At 42.6% G+C, this 25,000-nt stretch overlaps 1 protein-coding gene across 1 annotated transcript in view; it reads right to left on the bottom strand.

Annotated features, from left to right (window-relative positions):
• LOC308077018 (catenin delta-2-like) overlaps positions 1–25,000 on the bottom strand; it is a gene marked incomplete at its 3' end in the record, with an annotated part of 629,209 nt that overhangs the window by 12,758 nt on the left and 591,451 nt on the right. The window contains exons 20-21 of the mRNA XM_080417546.1: positions 23,934–24,180; positions 18,365–18,449 (exon numbers count right to left, since the gene is read on the bottom strand). Of these exons, the coding sequence (XP_080273672.1) occupies positions 18,365–18,449; positions 23,934–24,180 (332 nt within the window). The remainder of the gene's footprint in view (positions 1–18,364; positions 18,450–23,933; positions 24,181–25,000) is intronic.

Raw genomic sequence — 25,000 nt, 5'->3', positions numbered from 1 at the left:
TGTGAACACAATAGCCTACGCTACAAATTAATTAATATGTGAATTTATTTGGATGTAAAAAAAACGTAGACCCAGCTCAGCCGGTGCCGACGGGCCGGGTCGGGTCCCGTTGGGTTTGGGCTAAAATCTTAAGCACTTACATTTTTTATAAGATGATCGGATCATAGTGTGATTTTCATTTTGGCTGCTGTCTCATTAAACCCATGCTGCGGGACGTGCGGGTGAATATTATATTATAGCCTATATTATATATATTAGCCTGCTATATTATTATTATATTCCCCGCGTAAACGCTACGTTCATGACCCCCCAAAATAACCATATTTGAACTGGGGACCCCCCCATTTTGTTTGACTCGGTTCCACAGATAAATATTGTGAAAATAGCAGATCTACAAGCTCGCCATGCGTTGGGTGCTCCATTGTGGTCTCGACCCACAGGTTGAGAACCACTGCATTAAAAGCTCCAAGCAAGTTACATGTCTAGTAGGCTATGTTGTTGACCACGTAATGTAATGTTTTTGGTTTAGTGATAGGCTACTCCGTGGCGCGCGCGCGCCTCATTGTATGCTGTCCAAAATAACAGATCTGTAAGCTGTCGACACGACATGATGCAGCGCCGTTGATAGCTTGTATGTCTGTTATTTTGGGTAGGTAGGCGACGCACATACGCATCGCAGCAATGTGTCTGGGTTTGAGAGGCTTTGATTGATGTAAACTTAAAATTTAGCTCTGTTCGGGATTACTGAACAAAGGTGGATGATGAAAGATAACGGGGACAATATGGATGTAAGTTAACTTTAACTGCGTCACTTCAGAGGAAACTATGGAGCAACTTCAGAGATGTTTACACACCCCTGGAATCCATTAGAACGGTGGAAATAGAACGATAACAGCCAACGTGAGTACATAGGCTATAGACCTTTCCTAAAACTGTCCAATTTATTATACCCATGTGCTACTGTTTGTCTGTGTACCACGTAGGAGCGTTGTCGCAACATGATGTAATTAATTATTTGGGAGCAGCCAGTGTGTACCAATAGTATACATATTTTAAATGGCTTTCATATACTATTCCGGATCTGACTAATATGACAAGCTTATTGTGAACACAATAGGCTACAAATTAATATAAAAATGTATTTGGATAAAATAAAAAAAAAGAAGGAAAACAAGCCCAATGTGGCTTATAATAATCAGACCAGGCAACAGTGCAGACAGGTAGATAGGCTAGAGCATATATTGGATCGGGATGACGGCTAGCGCAGTCTTCTCTTAACACATTGGGTGCCAGAGGTTTATTAAAATATTATACGTTGAGTGCCTGCATTTCTTCCATCCACTTGCGTTATACGTTTCATGCTGTGAGAAGCCCCGACGCAGAAGTGCATGTAAACAAAGCGTGCGTGCGAGACGGCGGAGGGTCCCGACTAACGCCTGGAACAATAATATTTCCAACGCGACCCTCCATTGCAGCGTGATCGCCGATCGAAAACGGCTCGTTTCCACCACATTAAAAAGAAATGGAGATATTAAGCTTTTAGTCAAGGAGATAACATTGAAAACGCCGACCGGAAGGATTTTTGACATGGAGCCAGATCCAGCCTCTTCTTCTCAGAAACTCTTTGGGTGATGTCAAAGTTTCGTTTTAGCGCCCCACGTGGCCCACATGTATAAAAATAGAATTGGGTCAAAAACGGTCCGGACCGTTTTCGGCACTTCTCGTTTGGACCCTCAAAAACGGTCCGGACCGTTTTTGGCATTCAATGTGTTAAAGGCAATGGCTTCTGGCACGGTGATTGGTTTTATCATTGTAACGCCCAAACCACACCTATGCATAATGTAACGGGTAGCTCAGGTGTTTGGCGGGTCACGGGGGTGCCATAGAATACCGAATTTTGCGGGGAAACGCCTCTTGCCTAGTCCGAAATCCCTAATTAGTGGTTTGTTCAAATGTCCCTGGGAATAGGGCCCTTAGTCTCCTTTGGCGTCCGGCCTGGTGGGGACAATGGGTAGAAAACTAAAAGACACTCAGTAAAAGAGCAGAGGAACAGGTCAAAAAGAAAAGCTATCAAATTAATCATTGAGATAAGCGAGGCAAATCACTTTAATAACATCTACAGATTCACTGGCAGAGGCTGGGTCATACAAATGTACTAAAACTAAGAGTCTATAGACATACAAAATATAAGAAATAAAACAAAAAAAACCAATTATTTGGGGATCCACTTGCAATATCCTCATGGCCCACCAGTGAGCCCGGGCCCACAGGTTGAGAATAACTTATTCTCGCTGGGCAAGACCTAATGACGTCGTTCACGCTTTACAAATCTGTTTACATTCTCCGTGAATGAACGAGTGTTGTGATTGGTCAAAAAATGGACGTCCCGCCCCTATAGACACTTTCTACTTTAGGTCGTGACCAGGCTTTTCTCTTCGCAGATGAGCAAGGCTGGGAACGAGGCCACTGTTATACGTATGGGTCACTTTGTATAGTGCTTGTATTTTCACCTGCCCTTATTAGCCTTGCTCGCCCTTTTCTCGTCCCTCCACACACACACACCTCTCTCTCTCTCTCTCTCTCTCTCTCTCTCTCTCTCTCTCTCTCTCTCTCTCTCTCTCTCTCTCTCTCTCTCTCTCTCTCTCTCTCTCTCTCTCTCTCACACACAAACAATCGGTATGACGCCTGCAAAGCCAGACGGTTGCTAGGCAACCTGTACCTGTTGCTCTGGGCATCATTGAACAGCTAGTTGAAGGTCGTGATGCTGCCCCCCCCCCTCTCCTAACTGAGACATTCCAGAAGGTTCTTAAGTATGAGAAGCTCCTGCAGACAGCAATTAAAGTGGAAACTTTGAAAAGGTTACTGTTATTTTAAGATCCACTCTCTCTGTCCCTTGTCAAAACTGTTTTTTAATGAATATCACTGATAGTTGTGGTACACTACGCCATGCATCAAACTGTCTGTCTGTCTGTCTGTGTCTCTCTCGCTCTCTCTCTTTCTGTCTCTCTGTGTCTCTCTCTCTCTCTCTCTCTCTCTCTCTCTGTCCCTTGTCAAAACTTTATTTTAATGAATATCACTGCATTGTGGTACACAACGTCACGCTTCAAAGTCTCCGTCTGTCTGTCTGTCTGTCCGTCCGTCCGTCTGTCTCTCTCTCGCTTTCTCTCTTTCTCTCTTTCTCTCTCCCTCTCCCTCTCCCTCTCCCTCTCCCTCTCCCTCTCTCTGCCTTGTCAAAATCACTGATAGTTGTGGCATACTACGTCATGCTTCAAACTCTCTGCCTGTCTGTCTGTCTGTCTCGCTCTGTCTCTCTCTCTCTCTCTCTCTCTCTCTCTCTCTCTCTCTGAAACAGGTGAGCGGAGGATCAAAGACACAGGGCTCCAGCATCAAGTTCACAGACTAGCTCCATAGAACCCTCCGGATCCGTTTGAAGCCTTCCTCGTTGAGGCTTCTCAAATCCTCTTCATCCTCTCAAAGAGACTCAGTCTGTCTCTCTATGTGTTTGTACAGTGAAGACAGAATGAAGGCCTTTAACCACTTTCAACCTGGCATATCCCTATTCTGATCATGGCATCACAGGCAAAAATGTTGAAAAATAACTGTTATATACCCTACTGTAGGGTATATAACAGTTATTTTTCAACATTTTTTTTTACATTACAGTAGGGCCTACTGTAATGTAAAAAAAAAAAGTTTCAAAATAAAAACAGTAAAAACAGCAGCTATTTGTCATATCGTTGCTGTCGGGACAGAAACCTCTTATCTCCATATTCTAACGTTTTTTTTCCCCCCGTAAGAGTAGATCTGCTATTTTCTAAAGATTACATTTTCAATACTTAAATTTTGATGCCAATACTTTCACTCAAGTAAATGTTTTATACCATAGTTTTACTTCTAACAGAGTATTTCTACATTGCAGTACTGACACTTTTACATTATGAACATGAACACTAGCATCCCCATGCTCAACTAAACTCAAATTTTATTTATAGAGCACATATCCAATGACCGAAGCCAACCAAAGTGCCAACACAGCAGTAGAAAACAACGATGTCAGAATACAAACAATACAAAAATACACGCAGCAATTGAAAAACTATTATTAAACTATTATTCTAGTCCTTTTTTTGGTTGTGAGCTCAACCATGGAAAATAAATGAGTGTGCAGGAATGTGTGTGTGTGTGTGTGTGTGTGTGTGTGTGTGTGTGTGTGTGTGTGTGTGTGTGTGTGTGTGTGTGTGTGTGTGTGTGTGTGTGTGTGTGTGTGTGTGTGTGTGTGTGTGTGTGTGTGCTGATAGCTCGCACGCACACATACACACACACACAGTCCATCTTCGGAACATACTGTAATGCACTGTGTGTATCTCGTATCTTTCATGTGAGCATGTGTGTAAACCACAGCCTCTGTCTGACCCTGACCTTCATCTGTCGTGTGTGTGTGTGTGTGTGTGTGTGTGTGTGTGTGTGTGTGTGTGTGTGTGTGTGTGTGTGTGTGTGTGTGTGTGTGTGTGTGTGTGTGTGTGTGTGCACGCGCGCGTGTATGTGTACGTGTATGTGTGTGTGTGTGTGTGTGTGTGTGTGTGTGTGTGTGTGTGTGTGTGATAAAGTGTCCAGGCTGCATCATTTGTCAAGAAGTGAACCAGAGCATCCCAGCAAGAATTACATGGTTATGACAAAGTGTAACAGTGTGAGTGTACAGCATGCTTTTTTTCCTTACTATACTTGTGAGGGCCAACTGTCACCACTAGTATAGTAGAAAGTGAGAAATGGCTGTGTTATGGTTTAAATGTTAGGCTTACGAGTTATGACTGATTTATACTTGATTATACAACAGGTAGTTCCGACCAAGCAATCTGATTGGTTGAAATAGCTTTCTAGCCGTGATTCAAACCAGCATCATATCACGGGCCGAATCACATTAAATAAATCACTCCGCGCTGCAGTCCGCACCTGATTAGACCATATATGACACAGCTGTGCTGTGAAGTCACGCTGTGACTGTCCCACGGTAGGAAAACAAACAGACAGTACCCACCGCCGCCACCGGGCGGAGAACAAACAGCTACGCAAAATGGACTATGTTGTTAATTTTGACTTATTTGGTGGACTTACTGTTGATCAATGGTTAGAAGAGAGCACACTAAATCGCCTAAAATCCTATAATAAAAGGAATAACTGGAAAAAAGTGTGCTTTATTTCAATGGTAACATCCATACTGTATAAATATCCTCCTGTGTTAAAGTAAAATTACTCCCATTTCGTTAACAGTCCAGTGTATGTTATACTTTATCGTACGAAGGTATCGCACGGCAAAAATAGCCGATCTACAAGTTCACAAGGCATCGCCATCTTGACGCGTTGTGAGCTTGTAGATCAGTTATTTTGGCCACGTAACACGATCGTACGACGGAGCATATAGCCTACTGGAATCAGCTGTGTTGATGAGACGAGAGTCAGAGAGACAGAGTGCTGCGCTGCCACAGGGACTATTTTGTCTCAGTCAAATAAACTCTTCTCTTTACAGGGAAACGGATAAGCGAATTTTTTAAATTATGAATTGCCCCACAATATGAATACATTTGGATGTGTTTTGTTGGTAACTGTTGTATAATCGCAATATTACACTCGAGGGTGTGCTTTACCTTACATTATTGTCACTTCTGTGATGCGGACGCGGAACTCGGCTGCGCCTCGTTCCTGGACCGCATCACAGGCGTGACAATAATGACGGTAAAGCACACCCTCTCGTGTAATATTGCTTAATTTACACTTTGCTGCACGCTGGAGTTGTGCAGCATAACACACCCTAAACCCTCCGGCTTTAGGGTTAGGGTTATAATAAAAAAAAATACATTCATAAAATCACTGTAATAAGTTGTGGATGTCCTCACAGGTCAACACATTCTCACACATACTGTAGGCGTCAGTTATTGCCGCTCTGTGATTTTCACTCACTAACGCGCCACTATAGGACTACAAAAACTACAAGGCACGTATTGGAGCTTCAAATACTATACTCGAATCGAGGGATTGGCCAGCTGCTTCGGTGGCTGCAACCTCCCGTGATCGAATCCCACCGTCGGGGCGACTTTGTTTTTTCTCTCTCGACTTGTTTTTCTTTCTCTCTCCGCACAGTTTTTGTGAGGTTAGGGTTAGGATTAGGCATATTATTGTCAACATCATGTCGTCATGGCGTCCCGTCATGTCAAAACTTGACATTTCAGGACTATACTGACAGAGCGGCAAAATGTGACACCTTGGGAGTGAGAATGGGTTGTACAGGTATAATAATACGTGTGTGTGTGTGTGTGTGTGTGTGTGTGTGTGTCTGTCTGTCTGTCTGTCTGTCTGTCTGTCTGTCTGTCTGTCTGTCTGTCTGTCTGTCTGTCTGTCTGTCTGTCTGTCTGTCTGTCTGTCTGTCTGGGTGTGTGTCTGTACTTTATTAAAAGTAGAGTTGGTCTTTATTCCACTATATCCACTGGATCAGAGATGATCTGCCTTTGGCTTTAATTCATAAATGGGCAACTGGCGGCCCGGGGGCCACATGCGGCCCCCACCTTCACTTAATGCGGCCCGCAGGTTAATATTGGAATACTGATATATTATTGATTTCAGCTGTTACAATTCCAAAAATGCAAACATGACCCGCTTTAATCACTTCAGTTTATATTAGTAGCTGAAATGACTAGTATTCAAATTCTATTGTCTTTTTTATGTGCAATGTATTTGTATTTAAGTTAATAAAGTTAACATAAGTATAACTAAATGCATTTGAAATTAAATAAAAATGTTCCTTTTCAGGATTCCAATAAAAAAATTGCAACAAAAGAATTCAAGATTTCAATTCAAAAATAGCAAATATAGCAGATCTACAAGCTCAAAACTCATCGCAGTGCGACGCGTTTTGAGCTTGTAGATCGGCTATTTTTGCTACTTTTGTGTGACATAGAATGGCGATGTACGGCATTAATGTACGAAAAAAGTGAAAACACAGAGATAAGAGGTGTCTGCCCGACAGTATATGCAATGTGGCCCTCTGTAGTGAGTGTGGAAATATAGTGGCCCTCTACATCATCAAAGTTGCCCACCCCTGCTTTAATTACTTAAAATATGATCCTCAAACCAAAATTGCTCCTTTATATACACATGTTCCTATACACACACACACACACACACACACACACACACACACACACACACACACACACACACACACACACGCATGCACCCTTGTGTCACAGACACACAGTTGCTACTAGAAGTGTATTTTAGATTTACCTCTGGCTTCAAAGGAAAGAGCTCTCTGACCACATAAAGTGTTAGTGATCCCTGGAGAGACAGGCGTTACAGTGCAGGCAGTAAGAATGAAACATGGGAGCGCTAACAGCTAAGAGACACTCAGGAACTAAACATAAATAAAGATTCAATAAAATACCAACCTGCAGGCCCTATCTATCTGCATTGGATCACTGAATGACTGAACTTATATGCACAGTCTATCACTCTATGCGTTAATAGCCATTGAATCGAGCGTTGCGGTAGTTCAGGCAGGCCACGGCATTCAGGCTATTCCCTATGCTTATCGCTAACAGGTTAGTCCCTCCAGAAAAACGTGGGCTAAAATCCCTGATTTTGCAATGACATATGCAGGGTTTTTATCGGATTTTATGTGGCAAAATTGTGGGAAGTTGCGAAATATGCGGAAAGTTGCGAAATATGTGGAAAGTTGTAAAATATGCCGGGTTTATGTGATTTTATGCGGTGAAATATGCAGGAAATTGCGAAATATACATAAGTATGCAAAAAGATGCGAAATATGCAGGACGTTAGTGCGCAAATATGCGATGATGCACCCTGTTTGAAAACAATTGACCCCGCATAATCTGCGCCATTTGGCTGATTGTGCGATAAATTATGCGATCGCATGATCGCATTTTTCTGGAGGGTCTAACAGGTTAACACATAGGCCACGGCCTCGATCAATCAGAACACTGTTCATTCTTCATACTACATGCTCAGCCTAAAGCCCAATGCATACTGAAGCCGTGTTCAGCCCATGCTTCATTCTGTCAGCAGTGAGGCCGGTGAAAGGCAGCGGTAGTTTGGAAGACACAAGCCAACCTCCAGGAGGTAGAAAAACCTTCTGAAATCTCTCTAGTGACCATTCATAAACACAAGCTACATCGCTAGAAAGGGAAAACCTCCAAACAGTACGTTTGTCACAAATTCCCCACCAACACTCCTCCATCCCCTCCCCCTCTTCCTTCCATCCCCTTCCTCTCTCTCTCTCTCTCTCTCTCTCGCCTCTCTCCTTTATGTGGGTTCATGTCCCATCAGTGCATAATTAACACTGTATGGCTTCATGCTCCAGTAAGGCCTGCCACTAACTCAACATCCGGGGATCCACCAGGGAACAGGAGTCTTTTGTGTTTCCCATCCCACAGGTCTTCATGGACTGTGATTACTGGTCCCCCAGCTGCAGATCAAGGGTGTGATTGCGGACATGAGTCTCTCCATGGAGCACGACTGTGGATTGCTACTATATTACAGTATATTATACCCAGTGGTGGAAAAAGTGCAATTTATTTTTTACTTAAGTGAAAGTATCAATACAGCAATGCAGAAATACTCCAGTACAAGTAAAAGTCCGGAATTCTAAATTTACTTGAGTAAAAGTACAAAAGTATTGGCATAAAAATGTACTTAAATTAACTCATTCAGTGCCTGACTTATTTCTGGCAGTTTGGCTCTGAGTGCCAGAGCCAAAATTCATTGTAAAAAAAAAGTGCTTAGGATCCCCGAGATACAGCCTTTTTCAGTAAGAAGTTAAACAAGAAGTGAATGGAGCAGAACATTTTCAAATCATATCTTGGGTTCTGAACATTTTTATTTTTTATTTTTTTACTTATTAGACGTCCAGTGGCACAGGGCTTATGATACAACGGACGTCTTAGACGTCGAGTGGCACTGAATATTAAAGTACCAAAAGTAAAAGTACTCATTATGCAGAATGTCCCATTTTCAACAGAAAAAAAATCTTTTGAAAATAGCAGATCTACAAGCTTGCATCGCGACGCATTGTGAGCTTGTAGATCGGCTATTTTCAAATGGCCAAAATGTATATAGGGCTGAAGTGGTTTTGTAATAATAATCAAAATCTACAAAGAAACGAGTAACTAAAGTTTTCAAATAATTGTAGTGGAGTTAAAGTACAATATTTGCTTCTGAGATGTAGTAGAGTAGAAGTAAAAGTACTGACATTTGGAAATACTCCAGTAAAGTAAAAATACCTCAAAATTGTACTTAAGTACAGTACTGGTGTACATGTACTTAGTTACACCACTGCTATATCATAAAAGAATAAAAAGAATTGAATTGAATTTTAGTTCTTCACTATATGTCAGCATGTTAATTGTGTGGATTTCTGTGGAATGTATCATGCTATACCTGTGTAGCTCATGTTATGCCCTTGAAGGTTCAATGTTATATCCATGTAATTTCTTAGGCTCTGCTTCAGGAGGGCATTTATGTGATCTCAGATTCTGTGGTAACCACAGGAGTCACACCGCCAAATTAAATGCAATATCGATCATTGTGATACATTATGTATCTTAAGTGTTTGAAATGTATGAATCAATATGCTGTATTATCAGCATGCAATGAGTTAATTGGTGGATCTGTTAACAGTCAAGGACAGACACACACGCACGTGCACACACACACACACACACACACGCACACACGCGCACACACACACACACACACACACACACACACACACACACACACACACACACACACACACACACACACACACACACACACACACACACACACACACACACACACACACACACACACACACACACACACACACACACACGTACACTATAATACAAAACTACACATAGGGGTAAACAGACACTTAAAAAGCCTCCTTTGTTGTGAGTGAATCTTAAGTAAAGGGCCCAGTCTTTTGTAATGGCTTTAATTATACTTGAATAAAGAATGCTCCTCACAGAGCTCTGTCAGCTCGTCTCAGCACGAATATGCCTTCTCGCGAGCATGCACACGCAACACTCACTCGCAACAAAACTGTCAGGGTCAAGCAGATATGCGATGGTTTACAGACATAGTCATGGACTTCTCATGGCTGTGGTAACGATTCAATGTTGGCTCGTAAATTAATGAGTTGTCATACACGATCAGGAGGATTGTGGGCAGTGGTGGAAAATACATCTCCAAGGCAAATCTAGTCCACTATAATTATTTGAAAACTTTAGTTACTAAAGTTACAAAACCACTTCAGACCTGTACTTTGGCAATTTGAAAACAGCCAATCCATAAGCTCACAACGCGTTGCAAAGTGACGCGTTGTGAGCTTGTAGATCAGATTTTTTCAAAGGATTTTTATACATTTTATATATTTTGTATACTTTGGTACTTTAAGTATAATTATTTTGATGCTTTTGCACTTTTTCTCAAGTAAATTCTTAATACCGAACATACATACAACAGACTATTTCTACAATAGGGTATTGATACTTTTACTTGAGTAAAAACTTTTGTGCCTCTTCCATCACTGATTGTGGGTTAATCAAATGTCACTGGGGTTATATATTTAAGATAGTCAAAGAGACAGTGACCTCAATACCCTCATACCTGTCGCACTACTTCTCCAAAGAGAGTGACACCCACAGCCACAACACTAGAGGGAGCCACCATGATCACCCTAATTTAGAACAAACATGGGAAAATACTCATTCTACTGCTCTGCCACCAACATGTGGAATGCCCTGACACCATCCATTAAAGGATGTGTAACACTGGTTTCTTTCAAAACTGGCCGGAAAAATCATCTGGAGACGGCAAGGGGCAAATGCAATTTCCCCATCTCTTTAGTACACTGTATAATGTTTGTATTTGTTGATGAAATGAATTATTGTGCTAATTTTGTATGTTATATGTTGATGAATTGAATACATAGGATCACAATGGAAACAAGTCCCCAGGACTGTTTTGTGTGTTATCCATTTAGCCTTAATGTCTGACTGTACCACGTGCTGTTTACATATCTGACTAATGAAAGTATTCAATCAATCAAACAATCAAATCAAAAGAGCAGCGTTCCTCTCCAGAAGTTAAAGGTTTCATGACATGCTGGGTTTACAAAACATTAAAAGTCTTTATCATGGTCCTTCAAACGTGTATTTCATGCACTTATTTTCATCAAATCTACCTGGTAACAAAGTTTTGTGGTTTATAAATATACATGGTAAAGGCTGAGTTTGATACATTAAGAATAGACCACCGTCTTTAAAGCTAGAGTGGAGAGGAGAGGGGGCGGGATTAACGGACTGTGATATCATAGTCCGCAAGGCCAATCACAGCACTTTTCTGAGCCTAATTATTCCGAAAACCCCAGACCACAAAAAATCGACTGAAAGTTCAAAGTAGTTTTTTGGGGTGTAGTTCATGAGATCAGAAAAAAAAAAATTTATATCATGAAACCTTTAAACTTTTGTCTGCTTGAAGCACCCAGGGCGCTGAGACAAAAAAAAAGAAACCGAGAGCGCTGAAGCACAATGCTCGACGCTGGGAAGCGCTCCCTCCTTCTCCTCCTCTCTTCCACTCAGAAACATTCAGCAGTCATTGCATTCAACTCTTGGTCTAAATTGTATGCTAATCCCTGTTGGGATGGGAGGCTAACAGCATATTTGGTGTTCTAACATCCACTTGCTAATATGCCATGCAGGGAAGCCAAGTCATTTACATGGGACTCCGCTCTCTTTGTAGATAAAGTCAATAGTAGTGAATTCTCAAACAGACCATAATTTACACTGTGTGGAAGTGAAGCCGCTACACAAATAAGAGGTGGATTTCAGGTAAGACTTCTGTTAGCCTTTTAAAATAGTTTATTGAGAGCATTACATGGCACTGATGCAGACTATCCTACTGAATGTGTTCAAACTCGAATCGACCTAGCCAGCAGTGAACAGTCAAGACATACTGTATGTATATTAATTTTGTCGTGGATTTACTTTGGCTGCTTGAGTACACTCTGTGTGGTGTTGGAGGCGGGTGGGTGGAATAATGCCACAATTAGGAATATACAGTCAGTAACTTTACTTGGCACGAATGGAAGAGTATTACAGGCTGTACAGCACACATCCAACGTTACTTGGCGGAACATACAGCACAGTCTCATAAGGTTGGCACAATAACAACATACAGGTAAGCTCTCTAAATAACTCACACATACACTGCCCTTGTATAGGATTGGCCGTCTAGTCAGTAAGAATACTCTGAAGATTCTTGCAGGGGCCCTCATACAAGGTTATTACGATTATGCATGCTCCTCATGGTATCACAACACCACCAAGGCCTTAAAAACAAGGCTCCAAAAGGCTACTTCTTGGCCTCAATCACAAAACCCATCTAACCCCTGCTCACTTTGCTAGGATTGGATGGCTTAGGGTTGAGGACAGAGTACAGCAACTTACAATGGGCCTGGTCTTCAAGATACACCACAACATTGGTATCCCGCTGTATTTGTCAAAATACTTCCAAAACGTTAATGAAGTCCACGATCATAACACCAGAGGCAGCTCCACCAATCCTGTTCAACCCAGATTTGGCTCAACAAAGGGAATGAACTCATTCTCATGCTATTCAAGAAAAATGTGGAATGCCCTACCAAAAGGAGTAAAGGAATGTAAAACCCTACTCACTTTCAAAACTGCCCTAAAGATACACCTTCAGGAGGCTGCAATTCGAAAATGGCCTCTTCTCTAGTCTTAAAGGGGTAGTTCACCCCCAAAATAACTTTTTTTCTATTGACCATCTGGAGCCTTGAATTCATAGATATTTTTTTGTTTTTGTCACATTCCTAAGCCAATAATTTGATTATAATAAATGTGTCCCCATTGATTCCGGTAGGAGACACAAATGCATTTGTGTCTCCTACCGGAATCAATGGGGCTAAATTTATTATAATCAAATAATAAAGGAAGGAATGCGACAAAAACTAATAAATATCCATGAATTCAAGGCTCCATGGGGTGAGTAATCAATAGAAAAAAAGTTATTTGGGGGGTGAACTACCCCTTTAACCCCCCCAACCCCCCCCAACCCCCCCCCCCCTCCCTGATTTTTTCTTCTCTTGTACATAGTTTTCACTCTTCATACCAGTAACCTGTAAGCTGATTGTATGACGTTCTGTATAGTAGTGTGTATATCTGTCTGTCTCTTATATGTATCATGATTTGTGTGAGTGGGGATCTCATTTTAAACATGTACTGTTGTTCTCATGTCTTACTAAATAAAGTACATCAATCAATCAATCAAACTGTATACAGTCTTTGTGGCTGACGGTCCGCGGTCCCTAGCACAGACGGAGGAGTAACTCACTCTACGACTGTATCCTTTGGAAACCGGAAGACAAGAAGCTGTACAGAGCAGGGAACTCGCTGTGTCTGTGAGCCAATAGGAACACATTACGTCCAGTAAACACACACACAATAGGCTATAGGCAATACTGTAGCTAGGAATAGGCTGGCCTTTTTGTGTCTCATCCATTTGGCGTTTTTTTCTTTCTTTCTTACAAATTGTAGGCCTACTGCTGTTTAAAAAATCGGCAATGAAATATTCAATCAATCAATCAATCAAACAACAACGGCAGTGTTTCCCAACCTGAGGTCCGGGGCCCGGAAGGAGTTTAAGGAAGGAGGTTGATTAGTTGGTTAGTTTAGAAGCCTAAAAGCCCACATAATAACATCATCACCTCCAAGTTTGATACGTTTTCACACACAAGAAACTTCAATTCAAAACAAATTAAACAAATGAAGGTAAGTACTTTAGAAATATGATTTAAGATCAAGTTGCAATTAACTGCAACTCACCACTAATAAACGCTATTTTACGGTACGGTAAGCATAAACCTCCGTAATTTAAAATTATTTCTCATAACTTTTACGGACCCTAGCTTTAAAGACGGTGGTCTATTCTTAATGTATCAAACTTTACCATGTATATTTATAAACCACAAAACTTTGTTTCCAGGTAGATTTGATGAAAATAAGTGCATGAAAACTCAAGTTTAAGGTCAGGTTGATTGGAAGTCTGTCCAGATGTCCTCCACAGTCCCCCCTACACAGCGGGGGTCCCGCAGGGTTCACTTTGTCTTGTAAAATGGTCGATTAGATGTGTTTACAAAAAAAAAACAACTAAGATGTATAGTGTCTCCAGGCCAGTGTGGAGACTGGAGGATGTGTCTCTTGTTTCAGGTACATTAGACACTAGAACAAAAGGTGATTCTATCATGTATGCAAGTATATCAAGTAAAAGTACTAAAATGTTTGAAAATAGCAGATCTACAAGCTGACAACGCATCACATCGCGACATGTTGTGAGCTTGTAGATCTGCTATTTTCAAATAGCCTATAGGTATAAAATAGGGCTGAAGTGGGTAATGTATGTTTTATAATGTAATAATTTATATCTGCAAAGTAACAAGTAACTAAAGCTCTCAAATAACTGTAATGGAGTAAAAGTACAATAGTTGCCTCTGAGATGTAGTGGAGTAAAAGTAAAAGTATAGACAATTGGATATACTCTAGTATAAGTCAAAGTACCTCAACATTGTACTTAACTCTTTGACTGCGGACGACGCGATAACGCGTCAAGTGCTACTTTGTCCAGTTGGCCGTCGACGCGCTCGACGCGCTGGACGCGCGTTCATTGTTTAATCTCTGATTGCGCTATGCTGCTTAATATTCAATGTTATTCTCAAGTTCCACTTACTTCACGGACATCTGCATCCGGTTTCATGGCCTGGATTCCGTTTCCGGTTTTTGATTTTTTTCCCCAGTCATTTTCGTCCAAAATAGGTAAATAAACGGGTTTTCACACGGTATAACGGACAAACGGACAGCTTCTCTTCTATAATCTATGGTCTGGGTGACGATCAGTCATCGCCGTCGTGCATCACAACGTAATTTTCGCTGATCAAAACAATCTGGGTGACGTCACATCCGTTTTCATGTTTTTCCTTGTCTAATCTATGAAGAAGGGTGAGAGAGACCCAACGACATGATCACGCTGTCATGTGCTGCTCTCTGGTGGCGGAATTGTGCTGGGTCTTTATATTATGTGTCCTTAAATTATTTTCATGAGAAAAATTCAAAATAAAAAAATAAAAAAACACGAAAATTGCTGGCACTGGGGGAGTACTTTATGAAAATACTCTGGCAGTCAAAGAGTTAAGTACAGTACTTGAGTAAATGTACTTACAGTAGTTACTTTACACCACTGCAAGCAGACAAGAGATAAAGGCTCTCAGACCCTGATTACTCCCCTGCCTCACAGGGTTGCAGGTCAGGCCCCCTGGCGGGCCGCAAACGGCCAATGAATCACAATCACTCTTATGTCGGGAGGAAACCTTGTACAGTATCTCCACATTTCAAGCTTTTTCTGTCTTTTCCCCCCTCTGTAAATGAATGCCGTACTTCTTCATACTAGTGTTGCCCAAAAGTAGTGAAAAAAATAAAGATCTACAAACTAAAGCGAACATTTTCAAAATAATTTGTTCCAGGGACCCCCCAGAAGCAATGATTTGAGTTAGAAATGTTCGCTTAAAAAAAATGTATATTCAAAGATTTGCACACATTTTCACGATTTAAAAAAAATAGCAGATCTACAAGCTCATAGTTTGCTATGAGCTTGTAGATCTGCTATTTTTGAATAGCCAAAGTATAAAAAACGCCAATGAATCACACTCATTCTTATGTTGGGAGGAAACCTTGTATTTCAAGCTTTTTCTGTCTTTCCCCCCCTCTGTAAATGAATGCCGTACTTCTTCATACTAGTGTCGCTCAAAAAACGATCTACAAACTCAAAACAACAACGTGTTGTGAACTTGTAGATCTGCTATTTGCGCTATTTGTCGTCCTGTATATGAAGTATATAGGGCTTTTCATGTTGTGCTAAACATATTACATCATATATTACTAGCAACAGCTGTCATCCTCACTGCTAGCTGGTGTGTGTGTGTGTGTGTGTGTGTGTGTGTGTGTGTGTGTGTGTGTGTGTGTGTGTGTGTGTGTGTGTGTGTGTGTGTGTGTGTGTGTGTGTGTGTGTGTGTGTGTGTGGCCACGGCTTGGCGACTAAGAGAAGGATATATATTGATCGTCTATATATTTCTCCTCAGCTCTAGTGGCGCGCAGCAGAAAAACCCATTATCATTTTGTTTGGAGGTAATAATAACTGACTTCAGGGTGAAAACACACACACGCACACACACACACACACACACACACACACACACACACACACACACACACACACACACACACACACACACACACACACACACACACACACACACACACACACACACACACACACACACACACACACACACACACACACACACACACACACACCAGCTTGCGGTGAACAAACATGATCACATTAAACAGAACAGTGTGTTTGAAGACCTGACACATCTAACTCCACTTCATTCCCTGCCACCCATAGTGGACAATAATAACTAAGTACATTTACTTGAGTACTAGTACTTAAGTAAAAAAATCTGTACTTTACTTGAGTATTAAAAAAATCTTTGGATACTTATGACTTTCACTCCATTACATAGATGTACAGTACAAGCTCGAAAAGCGGCGCGAAGCGACACATTTCGACCTTGTAGATCTGCTACTTTAGCTATTTTTTTAAGACGTATGAGGTTTTTACCCAACAGAGACGATATACAGTAGAGGGAACGATCACAGTAAACATCCTTAAGCCTTCCTCCTCCACCCTGGGAGGAATACAGCATCTGAACGTTAGATGGGATGCTTTTCTTACACGTGAGTGCCGTGACCAACTTTTCCATTGCATCTTATGAGCGGTTTGGGTTCTTTTGAATCCAGCCTAGGTGTGCATACTGAAGTTGTCTGATAAAGGATCAACTGGCTGGACAGACAACAACAAAAAAAAGCGGACTGGCAATTGATCTTATAAATGACCATTTATGAGATGAAAGAAAATAAGGATCTGCGGAATTCCTTTCATCTTCTGTTCTAAGCAAAACATATCAAGTAGGTTTCTTTTGGAATTACACCAGAAAAACTAAAAGAAAGTCTTAAACAACCTTGAACAAGTTATGAAACTCCCCCGCCCCCGTTTCACGCCATCCTGCCAAGAATTGCTTTGTACGCAGAGAAGATTATCCTCATAATTTCCGATTCACTACACTTTAAATTGTGGACAATGACAGGAATGCCTAGAGAAGCAGAGAGAGAGAGATAGAGAGAGAGAGAGAGAGAGAGAGAGAGAGAGAGAGAGAGAGAGAGAGAGAGAGAGAGAGAGAGAGAGAGAGAGAGAAGGGATGATGCACGGGTCATTAGCTTGTTAGCTACAACATGCAGAGTAAGCATTGGTCACTGTCCGTCTGAAACCTTTTATGTCCAAAACCTTTGTTCCAATGGATCCAACGTAGTTATTATTTACTGTAGTCACAAGTTCTTGTTAATACTTTTCATGGGTTCAAAATTTATGAAAGCCACATACAGGCACACCCCCCACACACACACACGACACCCGGAAGTGTCCTTGAGCAAGACACTGAAACCCTAACTGCTCCCGATGAGCAGCTTGGTGCCTTGCATGGTTGCCTCTGCCATCGGTGTGTGAATGTGTGAGGGCGGATTCAGACTGGGTGCGATTGATTCTAACCGTTCCCGAGTACGATTGCCCTCTCCCCGCTGGCCAGCATTCACATTGGCCAACATTCCTCCGTACCCGAGTACACTTCATTCAACTGTAATGATACTTATGTACCTCAGGGGGGGCGCTGTGGACTATGGGGCTTTGGGAGATAGAGAATGTCATGTCCCAGAAGAAGAGTCAAATGTCAGAGTTTAGAGTGAATAATAAAGTTTGACTGTGTTCCTGACGTTGTCTTTAGTTATAATAATGACAGAACAACACTACAAAACCAAAGCAGTATGCGCTGACGGTCTTTGAAACATCGCAATGTAACGTTGTCTGCAATTATCGTATGACAGTGACGTTACTGACACATCCTTGGTATCTTAGCAGTAACGTCACAGACTAATCTTTGGTATCTTTATCCTAATGGCAGTGATTTTGTTTATGTTTTTTCACGGATCGTGCTACTCAAACACTAGCAGGATTATTATTTCTTCAACAAGGCACGTTGTGAGCTTGTAGATCTGCTTTTTCCCTGCTATACTTTCACATGGTCCTCCTCTTGTATGAAGACGTAGGGCATTAATTCATGGAAAGAAAACAAATCGTTGTAATATGGAGATATGAGGTTTTTGTTGCATGCAGCTTTTACCTTCTTGTAGAGGGAGCGCAGATCTCTGTACTGCCACATGCTGCTGAGGACCTGAGACGCTGCCTTCACCACCTTAGCCGAGTGTCTGGAGGGAAGGAGGCAAGGAAGGGAAGGAAGGAAGGAAACACACAGAGAGAGAGGGGGGGGGGGGTCAGAGAGAGAGAGAGCGAGAGAGAGAGAGAGAAAGAGAGAGGGAGAGAGAGAGAGAGAGATTAACTTATTTCTCTTCGACCCCCATGTGAACCTATACTCAGTGGTGGAAAGTAATTATGTACATTTACTCAAGTATTGTACTGAAGTGCAATTTTGACTGCTTGAGTTACTAGTTGCTTTGCGTTTTTTTTAAAATATTATTACAAAACGTGTACTAACTACCTAAGCCCTATTTTATACTTAGGCTATTTTAACTAGGCGATCTGCAACCCCCCCCCCCCCCCACCCCCAGCCGAACCTGCCAAGTGCCCGTAAGCCCAGTGAAGCCTGCGGCTTGAAGAGGGAGCCATCGCTCTGTTGAGCGAGGAATGATTCTCCCTCTGCAAAGTCAAGCGTCTCCAGATGACTTTAAAATCACCCTCTCCTCCTGCCTTGCCTAATGGCCTCCTCCTCCTCTTCCTCCTCCTCCTCCTCCTCCTCCCAGCCACTTAGCTGAAAAATGAGTCCCGCTGGAGTGGCTGCTTACAGCCAGGGAGAGGAGAGGAGGCTGCAATCATGGCCGCCCTCCCATTTTACCCAACATTACAAGCTTGAACTTTTCAGAGGACACGCTCGTGTCCTCTGGAAAACAAACACAGAATGCCTGATACCCTGGGATGTACATTTCCACAGTGGATGTGTATAACATTCACGATTCACCCATTAACAACAGAAAAAGGCTCGCACACTGACCAGTGTTAGGGGCAACGCGTTACAGGTAACACCGTTACTGTAATCAGATAACTTTGTTGAGTAACGGAGTAACCTAACGCGTTAGTTTTGCACTAGAGTGTAATCGGTGACTAAGTTACTTTTTCATAAACAATGGCATTACTTAGTTGCATTTAAGACCTGTATTTCCCTGTTCCTAGTGGACAAAGTACTTGAGTCAAAGTATAGATACTCCTGGTCAAATATATTTCTGCAAGTGGAAGGTGCTCTGTCAAATTTGTACTTAAATTTGAGTTATTAATATTTCATCAACACTTCCTACTGGAATTTTGAAAATGGATATACAAGGTTTCTGGCCAACTAGTGATGACATGCCGAGCTGCATGAAGATGAAAGACATTGATGGACCTGAAAACCGCCCAGAAATGAAGCTAACAGCGCTACGCAAACTAAATGAGCCCTCGAACCCTTTGATGTGTGCTGTCAGGACATAGATGTCGTTTTAAAATCTTCAAACGGCCTCAGAAAAGGTGTGGGTCAATGAGATGTTTAAGATTCTGAGATTTCTATCATTTGATGTTAGCTGCATCCCTGTAGCAGTATTCTCTCCTCTCCAGTTTCTTCAATAAAATGTTAGGAGATTTCTGTACTTTGCTGCAGATGTTCTGGGGTTTTTCTATGGATTGTAAAGGATATATGCAAAGACTAAGTACTAGGCTTCAGCCTATATACTTGGTATATGATGATGTTTTCTTCGCTGTATATGCACACAAATTGTTACATTTTGTTATTGGCTCATTACAAGGGACTGTCCTTTTTTTATTAAGGACGGGGATGGTGCTGATGTGTTTTTCTCTCTCTCTCTCTCTCTCTCTCTCTCTCTCTCTCTCTCTCTCTCTCTCTCTGTCGATTTGAGGAATGAATTCAGCTTTGAGAACATATGGACAATGCAGAGTAGGTCTGCCTAATCATAACTGTTTGACTGAAGAGTTATGGTTTGAACTTTAAGGAGCAGATCCGATTCTGCTCCCTGGAGTGACAGCATAGCCTAATTGATTTGACCTAGGCTACTTTTGCGCAGCTGGCATGATGTAGGCTAATTCATTATTTGGGAGCATCTGTGTAAAACAGAAGTGGGAGATACCAAGTCAAGTCACCATACAGGGTAAACTTGATATAGATAGGGGAGTATTAACACGCATGAAAAACAAAAAACTAAACATTTTTTAAATACAAAATTCAACAAATTAAAGTTGCATGACCCCCCAAAGCCCAAATAAAAAAAACATGCCCCCCCCCACAGTGCTCAAAAGAATATTTGATGACCCCCCCGTTCTGCACCATACCACCCTTTGATAAATAACAATCAGTCCCTAACGTAACATAAACAACTCATCATCATCATCATCATCATCATCATCATCATCATCATCATTTCTATGTCAGTATCAGTTGATACTCAGTTACAGTAGCTACATCCGTATAGCAGGCGTCTTCAACAGGGGGTCCGGGACCTATAGGGGGTCTTCAGAGTTACTACAGGGGGGTCGCCAAATCTTTGTGTGATAGGATTTCTTTTTTTTTTACATTAACCACTTGAACCCTAGCATCCCTATTCTGAGGAGAACTTTAGACAAAAGTTGTGAGCTTGTAGATCTGCTTTTTTTTGGCAAGGAGTTATAGGTGTCGAGGAAAAAAGAGCAGACCAAGTAAAAAAAAAGAAAATAATCTGAAACACAATTTTATACAGTTTGAGGGGGTCCCTGCTTCATCTCTCTCTCGGCTAGGGGGTCCTTGGCCTGAAAAACATTGAAGACTCCTGCCCTATAGGATTCTCCTCTCCACCCTCTCCTCTCCTCTCTGTGACTCAGATCCCTACTCTGACTCTGATTGCTCCTACAACAGTGAAAAGATTCCTAACTCATCCTCTTTTGCTGTCATTTCCCCCTCCCACTCCTCCTGACTGCACATAATAACCTCTCCATACCATAATAACGCATGACCTCCAGCTCATAAAGGCACAGTGTTATGACACCCCCCCCCCCGACGTGCCAGTTGCCATGGCAGCGAGGTGGAACCCCCTGCTGCTCACTCAGTCTACCAATGGCGACAACCACCCCCACATCCATGTGGGTGTAAACTTCCCATGTTTTATACGTATTTCAAGTCAGTTAAATTTCTGTTTTCAATAGTTTCTCTCTTTTTGCCGGACCCAGGGGTCTGGCTTACATGAGGCTTTGTACCTGTTTTCTCCATACATGGGCATGGTCACTTTGTCCTTAGGCCCCAGCCATAAAAGTCTGTCCCCCTTTCGTCCATACATGGGCATAGACACAGGCTGACACGTCATGTGAAGTCTGGGTCTGGCAGAACCAGGTCTCCTGGTCTTGTTTTTTTAGAGTAGCCAATTATGTTTTACCCCTTTTTCTCCCCAATGTAGTCGTTATGCCAATTGATTCCTCCCCACACACATTTCTGTGTTGTCACTGTTGTTGTATCCTACTGACTCACCTACCAGTGAGGAGCCCCCACCGGGAGGACGTAGAGCCTTCGTCCTACTCCTCCCGCCCAACACCCCTCGCTGACAGGTGCCGCCCCCAGCCTGTAGGAGTACATGCAATGACCGATATCATCCTCCTCCCCAAACACGGGCCAATTGTGTTCGTGTAGACGCTCGACGAAGCCAGATGCACCATGGTGAATTCGAACCCACAACCTCTGTGGTGGTGGGCAGTGGCTTTACCACTGCGCCATCCGAGCGCCCGTTTTCAATAGTTTCTAATAGAAATGCATGAAATAACCTAATATGGACAACAGTCAAATGTTCATCAGCCCAAATAAAGACGTCTACACAAGGGTATATCATCTCTGTCGGGTGTAAAAATCTCATTATATCCAAAACTCTTACTTTTCAGGATTAAAAAAAAAATGGCAAAAGTAGCAGATCTGCTACTTTTTGCTGCTTTTGTGTGACTCTGTAGTATGATCAAGTAGGCCGTTGATTTACGAAAAAACACCAAAAGTGAAAATATGGAGATAGGTTTCTGCCTGACAGCAACGATATACTATACTACAATATTTTCATTTTGGCTGATTGATTTTGTTTTAGTCTGCCAAGGTGAAGCCAAATGCTAATTTAGATAATAATGCCTCCCCTCCCCTCCCCTCCTCTCCTCTCCTCTCCTCTCCTCTCCTCTCCTCTCCTCTCCTCTCCCCTCCCCTCCCCTCCCCTCCCCTCCCCTCCCCTCCTCTCCTCTCCTCTCCTCCCCAGTATATTGTGTTCTATAATACAGAAATGGGTGACTAATGGCCTGCACCCTGAGGCTGTGAATAAATCCATGAAGTGTCACACTCCAGCCAGCATGCCTCCGGTCATGTGTCACACACACACACACACACACACACACACACACACACACACACACACACACACACACACACACACACACACACAAGCGCGCACGCACGCACGCACACGCTTACACACACACACGCTTACACACACACACACACACACACACACACACACACACACACACACACACACACACACACACACACACACACACACTCCTGCTGTATTTGGATAACAACACAATTGGAGTTTGTAGGAGAAACATTGCTGACGGGAAGAAGTCGCACAAACTTTTGGCATTTTGGATATAACCTCTCACTTGTGTTCAATTGTATTGCAGTGTACTGTCCGTGGACCTGAGTGGACCTGGTCCACGGACCACTCAGGGGGGTCCTAAAGGACACTCACAGGTCTGTGACTCTGAGAGTGTACAAAATCTTACACAACCTATAGCACCACCCTACCTAAGTATCCCTAGTCACTCCCTATACTACACTAGATCCCTATACGATCAACGATGCCTGTCTATTAACCATCCCAGAAATACATAAAACGACCAGTAGGTGGCAGAGCTTTCTCCTACCAAAACCCTTGTCTCTGATATCATTTCCCTAATATCCACATCCCAGAGTCTATATGCTCAATCAAAATACTCAAGAATAAACTAAAAACACATATCTTTGTAGCCTTTGACATCCCCCAGTCTAAAACCAGTCTTTAACCCTAACATTAACCTCACAAAAACTATGCCTAAACCTAACCTCAAAACCACACCCACTTGGGCAAAACACCAAAGAAAGAGGGAGTCCCGTTTTGTGATATTGGGCTATTATAGACCCCCGAAGTCTTGACGTCACTGCCGCTAGAGGGCGCTATCCCCCTGTTACTTTTTGTGTCATATGAGAATCTTAAATCGCCTCATATTAACAAAACACACCACCCCGGAGATTCGACTGAAGGTGGAAATGTACAAATTTACCCAAAGAGTAACACAATAAACGCTGGAAACGACCCAACGAACGACTACATTTCCCATGAACGCGGCTGCTGTAGGAACAGTGATTTCAGACCCGGAAGTGTAGTTTTTAAGGCTTTTAAGGCAGAATTAATTACATTTTCTTCAGAAACAGGCTGCAAATATGCAGAGCCACCCCCCTGACGGAATCGCCCGGATGATTTGTTCATTTTTGGAACACAGTTCTTATATGACGTGATCTAAGATTCCCCTATGGGGATTTCAACACAAAAAATAACGCTGCGACGCAGGGGGATAGTGCCCTCTAGCGGCAGTGACGTCAGACTTCGGTGCTCTATAGAATTTGACTTGACATGATGTTTCTGCACACTCACTTGTCTCCCTTACTGCGGGCGATGCCGATGAGCTTGCCGATGCCGTTGGCGTCGCGCAGGGCCTTGGCGTTCTCCATGTTCTTGGTGATGACCTCGTGCAGCGCGCAGCAGATGGCCGTCACCGTGTCGTCGGACATGGCCTTGACCGGGGGAGGAGGTGGGGGGCCCGGGGTGCCGCCGTTGTTGCCGCTGCTGCCGCCGCTACCGCCCGGCAACCGATGGATCAGGTCCCTCATGGCATATTTACCTGGGAGAGAAAAAACAGAGACAACCCGATCATTCTCAAATTTGGAATTATTGTCACTGTTGGGTGGTACGCTGCCGAACTCACGGTACAGGAGCACATTTATTGACATTACATGATATCAAGTTATATAGACTGTCTGTCTGTCTGTCTGTATCTCCATCCATCCCTCCCTCCCACCAGTAACTGTGGATGTAACTATGGAAATACTAACTAAATATAAAAGGGTAACTATGGAAATAGTGGCTTTAAAGAAATCACAAGGAATGTGTTAATTTGTTGGTGCTGTGTGTGTGTGTGTGTGTGTGTGTGTGTGTGTGTGTGTGTGTGTGTGTGTGTGTGTGTGTGTGTGTGTGTGTGTGTGTGTCAGTGTGTGTGTGTGTGTGTGTGTGTGTGTGTGTGTGTGTGTGTGTGTGTGTGTGTGTGTGTAAAGCTGGGATTTGAGAGGACCCACTGCAAGAGTACAACACACACACATACACACACACACACACACACACACACACACACACACACACACACACACACACACACACACACACACACACACACACACACACACACACACACACACACACACACACACACACACACACACACACACACACACACACACACACTAGAGTGTGAAGGCTGTGGATCCTGATAAAGGAGTGAGTCATGCATGGGGTGTCTCAATAGAAGCAGGGTGTGTGTGAAGACAGGGGAGAGGAAAAGGAAGGTGGAGTATAATGAGGAACACATGAATAATAGGTGCAGATGAACACATGCATGGATGGATGGCATTAGCCAAAAATAGTGTTGCGACGCGTTGTGAGCTTGA

This window comes from Gymnoscopelus braueri (genome assembly GCF_963280865.1).
Source record: "Gymnoscopelus braueri genome assembly, chromosome: 21".
Lineage (NCBI taxonomy): Eukaryota > Metazoa > Chordata > Actinopteri > Myctophiformes > Myctophidae > Gymnoscopelus > Gymnoscopelus braueri.
The sequence above is the reverse complement of the archived record's forward strand: the minus strand, read 5'-3'. Positions and strand labels throughout refer to the sequence as shown.